Source organism: Bubalus bubalis, chromosome 11 (genome assembly GCF_019923935.1).
Source record: "Bubalus bubalis isolate 160015118507 breed Murrah chromosome 11, NDDB_SH_1, whole genome shotgun sequence".
NCBI classification, from domain to species: Eukaryota; Metazoa; Chordata; class Mammalia; order Artiodactyla; family Bovidae; genus Bubalus; species Bubalus bubalis.
The window spans coordinates 27,161,248-27,173,665 of record NC_059167.1 but is presented as its reverse complement, the minus strand read 5'-3'; the positions used below and the strand labels follow the sequence as shown (position 1 = coordinate 27,173,665).

The following is a 12,418-nucleotide window of genomic DNA, read 5'->3' as shown; positions in this document are numbered from 1 at the left end:
ATAAATTTATCTGGCTTTTGCCAGTTGCTGTGATGGAGTGCCTGTTTTCCCATCATTAGGAGACCTAATTATGGAACATCTTGAATCTGTGCACTATGCTCTTCATATAGAAAAATATAGAATATTTTTCTCATACATTTAAAATGTGACCTGATTAAAAACAGCTTTAAGAATTTGTCATATAAAGCTGTAGCATATCAACTTATAGGATACTGAGAGATTATTAATGGGAAAAGACTTAATTTTATTGAAATTTGATTCTGATATTTCACAACTACTGTTACCAATGGCTAGCTGTATTTAATTAAATTGTATACCAGTTTTAGAAATGTGTTTAGAGCCTGGTGGGCTGCCGTCTATGGGGTCGCACAGAGTCAGACACGACTGAAGCGACTTAGCAGCAGCAGCAGCAGCATAGAGTCAATACTATAATTTTCTAAGCTCTAATCTTTCCTATAAAATGGAAATAATAGTAACTAACTGATAGGAATGATATCCTTAAGAAGATTTTGTGAATAAATCTCTTAATTTTTAAAGTATTTATACTATCATAATGTATCATTATCATGTCCAAAAAGTAGATCTTAAATCATTACAATATGTTGATTTAGCACTCTCAAGGGAAAAAAAGCGATATAATGTGTTTATTTTTATTTTTTTGGCATAAAAGTTCAGTATGCATTTTAACTAACTTTTATAAAGATGCTATTAAAACATTGAGTTTAAAAAGCAGCCATTGTTTTTGAGATTTTAACTGTTAAATTAATTTAATGGTAAATGTTACCATATTCTCGAGTGATAATTTGGAATGTTGTAGGCTGGGGAAGAACATGAAAAAGAAAATGAAGACTTTTCAGGGCCACTGAAAGTGGCTAAAGAGGTTGAAAAGCTCATTGGACAAGTGGAAACCTGGGAGGCAGAAACCACGTCTGTTTTGGATCTTCTGAGACAGCAGGATGATGTAGAGACCTCAGTGGAAGAATCTTTGCAGGTATAACTGTAACAACATTAACAAGACAGCTTTTGTGGCTGTAGGCTTATGGATTAAGATAAAAAGTTTTAAAGGAAATAGTAAATAAAACCACTGTTTAAATTTTCTTTGTTGGGGTTTTTTAAAAAAATGACATGGAATCTCAACCCTGGATCATTTGCTGTGATTTTGCCTGAAGACAGAGGATAGAGTTGAAGATTAATAATACCTGAGGAGTTTAAATTCTTGAACTGATTTTCCCAGCTCCAGAGTGGAGATTAAAATATTCTCTTTCATCAGAGGGCAATGAGATGAGTGAGTGAGTTCAGTCTTCCTATAGCTCAGTGCAGTGTGAATATAAGAGACTATGCAATCTACTCTTGGAAAGCTCAGCCCCTGTGGAAGCCACTTTCCTTTCTTACCTGATGCAGGGAGGGGGCTGCATGTTGTTAAAACTCTGTTCTGTCTTTATTCTCAGGCAGTTGACGCATTGAAAAGCAATGAGACAAGAGTGTATTTTAATATCACTCAGTTCTTCCTGGAAAGAAGTTACAATTGAGGTTTTACTGAGTTCCAGCTCAGCTATGAAATTTACAGAGCATGTCATAAATTATAGCAAGATGGAAAGTTCTAGGAATAAAGAATTATTTGTTTAATTCTTTTGAATTTTGAAATTCTTTTCTACATTTTGAAAAGGTGTATATGAATAATTCTGTGTTTCATTGTTCATAAGAGTAATACCTTTCCTTGCTCTGAAAATATTATGTGAACTTAACCTGTGCCATCTGCTGGTACTTTTCTAATTTTATTTATCTATTTATTTTTGTAACTGGAATTTCTTTTAGTGTAATAAATGAGTGAGAAATGAAAAATTCAGTATTTTTAAAATATTGAATTTTTTAAAAAATCAAAGGTGTTAAACAGTGAAAACACAAACATGCTGGAATATACTTCTGATAAGAAAAAGTTAAGTAAAACTTATGGTTGCTGGGAGGAAGGAGCTGGGGGAAGGGATACTTAGGGAGTCTGGGATGGACAGATATACACTGCTATTTTTAAAATAGATAACCAACAAGAACCTACTATGTGGAACAGGGAACTCTGCTCAGTGTTATATGACTTGAACCGGAGGGGAGTTTGAGGGGAGAATGGATACATGTATATGTTTGTCCCTTTGCTTTCCACCTGAAACTGTCACAACATTGTTAATCGGTTATACTCCAATACAAATTAAAAGTTTGATGAAACAAAAAAAAAAATGAAAAAAGGTAGATCTTTATTGGATCAAGGTATATTGTTAATCAAGAAATACAAGTTGCTGAACAGTATGGGTAATGTGTTTTTAGTATTTTAATACTAAAACTCTAAATACTTTTAGTGTTTTTAAAAACAGTTGCCTTTTGTACTTTATACTTTTAAATCTATAGAAAAATATCTGTGAGCCCTCCTCTGAGTGTATTTCCTGGTACATAGTAGATATAAAGTACATATTTTTTAAATGAATATGCAAATGATTGATTAAATGACAAGGGAGGGATGGGGAAGAAGAAAAACTTTTTATTCATGTGCTGTACTTCTATTCTTGTTGAAGTATTTTACAGGACCTTTTGTTACTTTTATAATTAAAAATAGAAAAAATTGAAATTACAAATCAATGTGCTCATTTCAGAACATTTAAATAATTCATAAAAGTATAAAGTGAAAGTGTTAGTCGCTCAGTCATGTCTGACTCTTTGCGATCCCCTGGACCATGGATCCATGGGATTTTCCAGGCAAAAATACTGGAGTGGGTTGCCATTCCCTTATCCAGGGGCTTTTCCTGACCCAGGGGTCAAACCCCAGGTCGCCTGCATTGCAGGCAGATTTTTTACCATCTGAGCCACCAGGGAAGCCCGTAAAAGTGTAAAGAGGAGAATAAAAATCACCACAATTCCTCTGTTCTATGATAAATAAGATCAATATTTCCATAGTTGATATCACACAATATGATTTCTATTTTATAGAAATAACAATAACCCTGTGTACGAGACAGCAAAAGAGACACTGATGTATAGAACAGTCTTATGGACTCTGTGGGAGAGGGAGAGGGTGGGAAGATTTGGGAGAATGGCATTGAAACATGTAAAATATCATGTATGAAATGAGTTGCCAGTCCAGGTTCGATGCACGATACTGGATGCTTGGGGCTGGTGCACTGGGACGACCCAGAGGGATGGAATGGGGAGGGAGGAGGGAGGAGGGTTCAGGATGGGGAACACATGTAAACCTGTGGCGGATTCATTTTGATATTTGGCAAATCTAATACAGTTATGTAAAGTTTAAAAATAAAATAAAATTAAAAAAAAAAAAAAAAAAAAAAAAAGAAATATACCTATGCCACCTCTGAGTTGTAATTTAAAATTTTTTTCTTATTTTGATAACTGAAAAGTGGTGCCCCATTATTTTAATTTGTAACTTATTTGATTACATGTAAGGTTGAACTGTCTTTCATATATTCATTAGCCATTTGTTTCCATGAATAATGTCTTTGTATTTTCTGAATTTTCTTTGGGATCTTAGTATTTTTTTTATTGAATTTATAAGCTCTCTGAATCATGACTCATTTTCATTTGTATGGCAAATATATTTACCAAGTTGTTGACTTTTAAGTTATTTTATTTTACATACAAAATTTTTGTATTTTTATAGTCATTTCTGCCTTTAAAGGCCCTCCAAACCCAGGGAGCAGATCAGTTTTCATGGATAATTTCTTCTCTTTCTAGTTTCATGTTTTATATATAATTTTCTAATTCATCTGAAATTTATTTTTGGTATCTTGTAAAAAGCATGGTTCTAAAAAGATGTTTTTCCAACAGCTGTTTTCTCCAGTAGCATTTATTGAGCTCCTTTCTGACTGATTTGACTAAGTGAATAATTTCACTTTAAGGTTTATTTCTACTCTCTCAACTTATTTTCTCTCTATCGGCATTGTATTCCTCTAGTCTTTATTTTATCTAAGTGCTTAGTGTTTAAGAATAATACACAAAAGACTATGTTGCTCAGAATCTGATTGTATTAATATAAATTTAAAAATAAATTTTAAAAATAACTTTTTTAGAATATAAATTTGCCTCATTTTGGATTAACAGTTAACTTTTTATGATTTCCTGATGAGATTATTAATATGTTTAACATATAATCAGAATATTTATTGTTATCTCACTCTATAGCATCTTATTGCCAAAGGCTCTATGTATGAAGAGCTTGTGTCTAGAATTGAAGACACTTTACAAATGGATGTACAACATGTTTCAAGTCAGGAATCTCTCCAACATGTCCTCACAGCTGGACTTCAGGCAAAGATTCAAGAAGCTAAAGAGAAAGTCCAGGTCTCTCTTTAATATTCCCTATTTACTGAATTTAGTCTTTAAAACCAAGTAGTCAATGGGAGGGCAGGAGAGAGAAGGGAATTGCCTTGTAGTTTGAAAATTTTTTGCAAAATATTAATTTTCCCTTTTATTTCTTTATAATTTAGAGCATGTTGGAAAATATCAATATAGTAAATAGAATATTCTTATGTCTAGTGGGAAAATATGAGTTGCTACTCAAGCTGTTTTTCAATTTATGAGTTTTCTAAGAAGTTGGGCCAAGTGTTAAGTTGACAATTTTTCGTCATTACAGATCAGTATGGTAAAATTAGTAGCTGTGTTGAAGAACTCAACTGATGTTTCCCAAGACCTGGATGTCAGGCTGAAGGTGGAAGAAACACAGAAGGAACTTGAATCATACATTACAAGGGCTGAGCAGTTACTTGGGCAAAAAGAGAGCCAGAGGGGACTAATTTCAAAATACAAGGTGGGGCTGTTTCAACTATCACATGTAGGGCATTTTTCATTACCTCATTTACAATCAAGATGTTTCCATCACTGTAATTATAATGAAGTTATCATAACTTTAAAAAAGTCCTAATTTTATATATTGTTCCCCAGAGACTCTTAAACATTCAAGTGATTTTTTAAATTCAAATTTTACTGTAGACTCACTGAATGAATTCAGTGGTATAGTGTAAAAAGCATGGCTGACTCTATGCCACTGAGCAAGAATTTGATTTCTCTGGCTTTTTTAATCAATAAAATGGACATAATAATTCTAGTCCTATTCAACTGCCAAATAAATGAAAACAAGATATGTGAAGAAGCTTTGAGTGGTTAAAATTCCCCAAATGTAAAATAAAATTATTATTAAAATACTTTAATCAAAGTTACTAGGGACATATGCTTATCAGCAGTTAAAGATCCAGTAGTATTTTGCATGGAGACAGTGTTTGGTTGACTTCATGGTTTGATAGGCAGCTTAAGATGGTATCAAAATCAATGGTAAAAACTATTATGTATAAAATAAATAAGCTCCAAGGATATATGTGCAGCATAGAAAATATAGCTATTATTTTATGATAACTTTAAATGGAGTGTAATCCATAAAAATATCCAATCACTCTGTTGTACACTTGAAACTAATGTAATATTGTAAATCAGTTATACTTAAAAAAGAAAGATATGTCCAAGCATATCTAAAGCAGAGACTCACTATTAATTAATACTGGGAGGCACTGGGAGATATGAAATAAAAGCAAAACAAGGTCTCTACCCTTAGACATCAGAGAGGTGGAGAAATATATGCTCCTTCATTCATCCATTCAACATTTACCAAATTTACTGAACATTTAAAATGGGCTAGGCATTTTGGGAGAGATAAAAAGAAGTAAATTCAAAGCAGAAATAGACTACCAGACATAGAAAGCAAACTTATGTTTACTAAAGGGGATAGCAGGGTGGGGAGATAAATTAGGAGTTTGGGATTAACATATACATACCACTATATATAAAATAGATAATCAGCAAGGTCCTACTGTATAGCATGGGCAACTCTACTCAATATCTTGTAATAACCTCAATATCTTATAATAATAGAAAAGAATCTAAAAAATAATATATATATATTATTATATATATATATAAAACTGAATCACCTTGCTGTACACTTCAAAGTAACACAGTATTATAAATTAACTAAACTTCATTTTTTTTAAACAAAGATGAAGTCAATCAGTACCCTGTGCTACTGCACCCAATCTTTCCAGGAAAAGGGACTCTTCCAGCAGCCTTTCTTAATCCTCCTTGTGGCCTCCTCCTCTTGTCTGGGTTCAACACTCTTTTGGCTTTCTGGACTGTTAACCATACTGGACCCTGGCACCAGCTATTTCAACATTACTTCTCCCACAACCATCTTATTCTGTTTGCACCTTGTCAGCCACCAGCTTTGCCCAGTTCCCACTCTTTTTTTTTTCTCCCAGTTTTACTCCTGGAATGCTGAGAGTGCTGAACTGAGCTTGAGTCAGTTGTTCTTATAAATAATCACTAGGCTGGATTTCAAGAGGACAGATACAGTCAGCTGAGGAAAGAGGGAAGGGAAAGAAAAAGCAGAGGCCTCAGGACCCTTTTCTACCAGAGTGCTCATACCACTTTCCTCTTCCTGCCCTTCTTCCTTTTGAAATCTGAAGCCAAGGCCTCCTCCTTTTTGTCTCTGGCATTTAGTAAAATAGTCCCATTTTCACAGCAGAAGCAGAATCTGTGCCTTGCCAGTTACTGCCCTGAGGCCCCAGGGACTCCTGGGACACATGAGTGGCAGGAGTTCCCTGCCCGCACATGGGGCTAGCATGTCTTCCCCTTCCATAAATCTAGCAGTCCTCACAGAGGCTTTAGAGGAGGTCCCTGGGGCTCAGACTGTACCTTTTCTGCACGAGACCCATGATAAATATGTAATAAGTAAATGAACAAATCGCCAGCCTGCTTCATTGCTTTCTCCCTCAGAATTAGTTTCATCTTCTTGTCTCTTATAGATTTTTCTGCCCTTTCATAGACACTAAACTATTTTCTGTTCTGTTGTTTGATGGTTGCCTAAGCCAGGTTTCTGTTCTTACAGAGTATTATTGCCAGGCAAGATCCTGTAAGAGTAGGTAAGTGTGAGATAAGGAGCAGGCACTTTCCAGTCTATGGGACTGCCACTGTTGTTGGCCCTAAACAAGCCTTTGAAGTCCATGATAAGAGGATGTCGCCTCCTTGCAGCATAAAATGATTATTCACAGTATTAAACATTTGCCACATCACCCCTACTATAAACTGTGTCTTATTGCAACACTGATATCTAATACAAACTGGTATACTCTTTGGACTATATTACTTATGAAGTGTGGTCATCTGCTCAATACTTAAGAACTTTAGAGGATACTTTGCCAGTGGCTCATAATAACAAGCCTTTTAATTGTTTATGAAACAATTAAAAACTATTTGGAATATCATAAGGAAGTCTCTATCTTGGCCTCAAAGGTGTAACTATGTTTGAATAATAAATATTTGCAGTTCTTTTCAAAGGAAATCAAAGCATACAAAAGGGAGATCACCTTCAGTCTACACCTAAAAGTCTCCCCTAAATCTTCAAGTAGTCTCCATGGAGTCCTTTCCTGGTTCTCCCTGTTAAAATTCTCTAAAATTCTACCTGTTAAATTAGCTTTGATAACAGGGCCATAGAATAAGGCTTTCATGCTCTTGTTTGTGGTTTTTGTTTGTTTGTTTTTTTAGGAAGCACTGATAATTTTTAATACTAAAAGTCTGGCCAAGTATTTGAAAGCTGTTGAAGAACTGAAAAATAATGTAACTGATGATGTAAAGCTGTCTTTGGAAGAAAAGAGTAGAGACATTTGTGCCAAGTGGGAGGTAAGAACATGCTTGTATGTCTGGGGCTTATGATCCTGATATTGATCCTGATATTAATATATACACATGTAAAGTTTCATAGAAAATAGGGGTAGGCTTTGGTGGTAGACAGACCTGGATCCAGCAGCTAATGAATGAACTTGAGCAAGTTGCTTAGCTCCTAGGAGTTTTATTGATGAATTGGGAAAAACCTCACTGACTTGGCAGGATTGTTGCAAGGCTTTATATAAAGCACCTACCACAGAGATTGTTTTTGCTAAATGGTATTGAGTATTAAATATGTGTGTGAGTATATGAAGAGAGAGAGAAATGTCTACTGTTAAAGGGTTTCTTAAATCACATTTTAAAATAATCTTTTAATTTTAGAACAATTTTAGATTTACAAAATTATTAAAAAGGTAGTAATAATGATACAGAGAATTCCAGTGTATGCATGCCCAGTTTCCCCAGTTATTAATATATTAATATAGTACATTTGTCATAAGGGACTAATAGTACATTATTAACTAAAGTTTATACTTAATTCTTATTTCCACAGATTTCCACCTAATGTCCTTTTTCATCTGTTACGGAATCCCATTCAGGATATACATTGTAGTTACTTGTTATTTCTCAATAGGCTTATATCTCTATATTTTGTATATATTTTCTCCCAGTCTACCTCTTGTCTTTTAATTCTAACCATGTCTTTCACAGCTGAAACACATTTTTAGTTGTTAGAAAGAAAAAAAAATGTTTATGAGTTTTAAAACATCCTCCCCAAAGATATATGCATGAATCAGAATTACACATAAATTCATTTCTATCCTTGGTTACCACAAATATTTTAATTTTTTAATGGAAATCTTCTCAATATATCCTGTTTCCATGGTTAATATGTGTCTTTGATTTTTTTTAATAGTCTCTTCATCATGAAATGTCCCTGTATATTCAACAACTAAAAATAAACATTGAAAAAGGAAAACTTAGTGATAGTATTGCAAAACTCGAAAAGCAAATCAATAAAGAAAAGAAGCTAATTCGCAGAGGAAGGACCAAGGGTCTCATCAAAGAACATGAGGTAAAAACCTGTTTTCATTCAAGTTTTGTCATCACTGTGGGGTTTATCCTAAATGCTTTAGTAAGTCCTTGGCTAGGATTAAAACTGCTCTGAAAATTACCTCAGCGCTTTTGGCCCCTGGGGATCATCCCTTCTGCAGTTCAAGCTCTATCTAACCAGAACCTGCGTGTCTTGTTTTTTAGAGGTGAGAAGAATTCAGCATTGACTTAATTTTTTTTTTTTTCATATATCTCAGTGCCCCCTGTCCTCAAGACTCTGGTTACAAGCATGTCACCCTCTGTTGAAGTTCCCGTAGTTACTTTTGTAAGGACTCGGCATCCTCTGAAGCACAGCTTTTGTGAAAGATAGCAGATCAGGGTATAAACCAGCCTGGGCCATCTTATGGTCTGTTTTTGGTACTCATCCTATTTGATTGCTTTCGTATATTTGACAGTCCTGACCCCTCTTTTCATTTAAACTTTCTACTGCTGTTGCTCTCTCAATATCCATCTCTCTTGCATTTTATTATTTTGCGGGAGATCCTTCTTTTTACATGTTCTTAACAGGTTTTCCTTTTTTCTTCTGATATCCCAACGCTTTTGTTCTGGGGTCTCTGTTTTTGGCTAATCTCATGCTTGCTCCAGGTGACTGTACGCACTTTGGTGCTTTAACTGCCCTCTCTGCAAGGAAAAGCCCAGATCCTTATCTCCAGCTGAGTCCTTTCCCCTGAAGTCCAGATTGTGTCTCTGAGTAGTAGATACCACCAGTGTTCTTCAGAGACCTCCACTTCGGCATGTCCAAAACCAGCCAATCTTATCTCAGACTTTTCTTCCTCTAACACATCCTGGTTATGAAAGACATCGCCGTCTCAGAACTCATTCCCCTCTTCCTCTTCCCTCTTCCCTCAGCCTTGGAGTCAGCTGCCAGGTCCCATCCGTTAATCTTCAGAAGAGCTGCTGCGTTTCCTTCCTTTCCATCAGTGTTGCTACTTCCCTTAACCTGGGTTATTTTTTCAGTGCGATGGTGGTGGCATCATTTTCTGGTCCCATCACAAGAGTGACCCATTGAACCCCCCTTACTCTCAGGACATCTCCGAACTCCTCAGAAGTCCATGCAGGCCCTTCACTGTGTGGCCCCAGGACACACCTTCAGTGCCCCTTCTGCCACGCTAGACTCCACGTCCTTTCAGAACATCTGGAGCTTTTCCTGTCTTGGCTGCTCCTTCTGTTAGGCACGACCCCTCTCTCCTTTTCCTTGGAGGACTCCGTACATGTTCTTTCAACCTCTAGCCCGGATGGTTCCCTCATGTGAAGGGGTTTTCCTATGACTGCTTAAGGCAGGAGGTGTCCCTTGTCATGCTGTTTGCTCATTATTTTTGTGGTTACTGTGGGGAAGGAACAAGCTTTCCTCGACGTTTTAAGATCGTTGGTTGGATCTGGAAATTGAACCGACAAAGACAGATTAACAGGAGAAAAGCATACATATTTCCTTGAATTTTTTTAATGTGCGTTGGAAACTTCATAAGGGCATGATGACCCAAAGAAGTGACCGGAACAGGAATCTTGTCTACCTTTCAGACAAAGAAATAATACATTTGTGAAGAATTGACAAGACAGAGAAGTTTGGGCTAGGGGTAGTGAAATGGTGAAGAAATAACTAGGAAGAGAAGCGTTAGGGTACAAAGTTTCTTGCAGATTCCTTTGGTCCCATCTCTGGGCTGATAAAACTCTGTCTCCAGTAAGAGGAGCTTTATTTCTTGCCTTTAGGCAGAAAAGGAGAAGCCTTTTCTGTTTTATTTTTTGACCACACTGTGCAGCTGGCCAGAACTTAGTTCTTGAACCAGGGATTGAACCCTGGGCCCCAGTAGTGAAAGCACTGAGTCCTAGCTACTGGACCGCCGGGGAATTCCCTCTGCATTTACTGCTGCTGCTGCTTTTTAAAAAAATATTTATTTATTTGTTTGGCTATGTCAGGTCTTAGTTGCAGCATGAGGGATCTCGGTTGTGTATCCAGGATCCTTGCTGCTAATGGACTTGAGTTGTGTCTCATGGGCTCCAGAACTCTAGGGAGTCATAATGAAGAATAATATAGACATATAGTTGGCAGTTGGCCCTAAAGGGATTCGCCACAGCCTAATGATGGAATGAAGGAAACCAGAACATGTCACCCCAACATATGCCTCTCTGACATGAAAGGAAATTTTTTTAATTGAAGCATGGTTACTTCACAGTGTTGTGTTAGTTTCTGCTATGTAGACAAGTGATTCAGTCATATATGTAATTCCCTCTGCATTTACTGCTTCTTTTTAAAAATATATTTATTTACATATTGTATATATTGTTCTTCCTTATGATTTATGACATGAAAATTATTTTGAGCTGAAGGCAAGTAAGAAGCAGAAAAGGCACTTCCCTGGTGGTTTAGTGGTTAAGAATCCACCTTCCAATGCAGGGGAAATGGGTTCAGTCCACAGTTGGGGAACTAAGATCCCATGTGAAGTGAAGTAACTAAGCCTGCTCACCCCCACTATTGAAGCCCTAGAGTTCCAGAGCCCGTGAGACACAACTAGAATCCATTCACCACAAGGATCCTGGATACACAATGGAGATCCCTCATGTCGCAACTAAGACCTGACATAGCCAAGTAAATAAATACTTTTTAAAAAAGAAGAGAAAAAACAAGAAGAAGTAAATGCAGAGGGAGATATATATGTATATATATATGACTGAATCACTTGTCTGTATAGCAGAGACTCACTTAACATTGTAAATTAACCATGCTTCAATTAAAAAAATCTCCTTTTGTGTCAGAGAGGCATATGTTGGGGTGGGGTGACATGTTCTGGTTTCCTTTATTCCATCATTAGGCTGTGGTGAATCCCTTTAGGGCCAACTCTCTCATCTTTGTTTCCAGTGCCCACTCCCACACCAGGCACACTGGAGGGCCTTATAAAAGAATGTGTTGTTAAAGCCACACACATCTGTTTGTTTCTAATCCTCATGGACTAATCATGTAAACTCATCGGAAACACATTTCCCACTTTATTTCCTCAATCAGGCCTGCTTTTCTGAGGAAAGCAACCTGTACCAGCTTGATCATCACATGGATGTCCTGCGGGAGCTGTGTGAGGAGCTGACTTCTCAGAAGAGTCAACAAGAAGTGAGGAGAGCGCTCAAAGATTACGAGCAGAAGATAGAAAGGCTTCGGAAATGTGCTTCTGAGATTCATATGACCCTGCAGCGCACCTTGGGAGGCACATCGAAAAACAAGTTAGTGCCTCATGAGAATAGCTACATATGAGGGAGAAATAAGATAAAGCCTTTTGTGAAGGCACATGACACTGGATATTATTTATTCTCTCTTAGGCTTCATTTTTTTCTCCTGATATCTTAATATGCAAATTTGATTCCTTCCTAGGGGAACCACGGATGCATCTGAGAATGGAGGAGGGAATACCCTCAGCGAGGTGCCATCTGCAAAATCAGACAGTCAGCCATCAGCTGAAAAGGTGTTAAATCTGGATAATGTGTTTTAGAAGTAAACCCAATAAGAAAAAATACCAAGAGTACAATAATCCACTTCTCATTGAGTGTTGGTTTTAATTATCTGATTGTTTCTATCAGCTGAGAATTCTCACTTAAATAATGTAAGGAAGAT

General features: G+C 36.5%; 1 protein-coding gene across 6 annotated transcripts in view; it reads left to right on the top strand.

Moving 5' to 3' along the window:
• SYNE2 (spectrin repeat containing nuclear envelope protein 2) overlaps window positions 1–12,418 on the top strand; it is a 328,786-nt gene that overhangs the window by 112,153 nt on the left and 204,215 nt on the right. For 5 of the 6 annotated variants that reach the window (XM_044924865.2, XM_044924866.2, XM_044924867.2 and 2 more), the window contains exons 19-25: window positions 818–991; window positions 4,180–4,338; window positions 4,631–4,804; window positions 7,588–7,722; window positions 8,624–8,782; window positions 11,819–12,030; window positions 12,179–12,269. In XM_044924865.2, the coding sequence (XP_044780800.2) occupies window positions 818–991; window positions 4,180–4,338; window positions 4,631–4,804; window positions 7,588–7,722; window positions 8,624–8,782; window positions 11,819–12,030; window positions 12,179–12,269 (1,104 nt within the window). The remainder of the gene's footprint in view (window positions 1–817; window positions 992–4,179; window positions 4,339–4,630; window positions 4,805–7,587; window positions 7,723–8,623; window positions 8,783–11,818; window positions 12,031–12,178; window positions 12,270–12,418) is intronic. The other variant, XM_044924868.2, reaches the window with a different exon arrangement.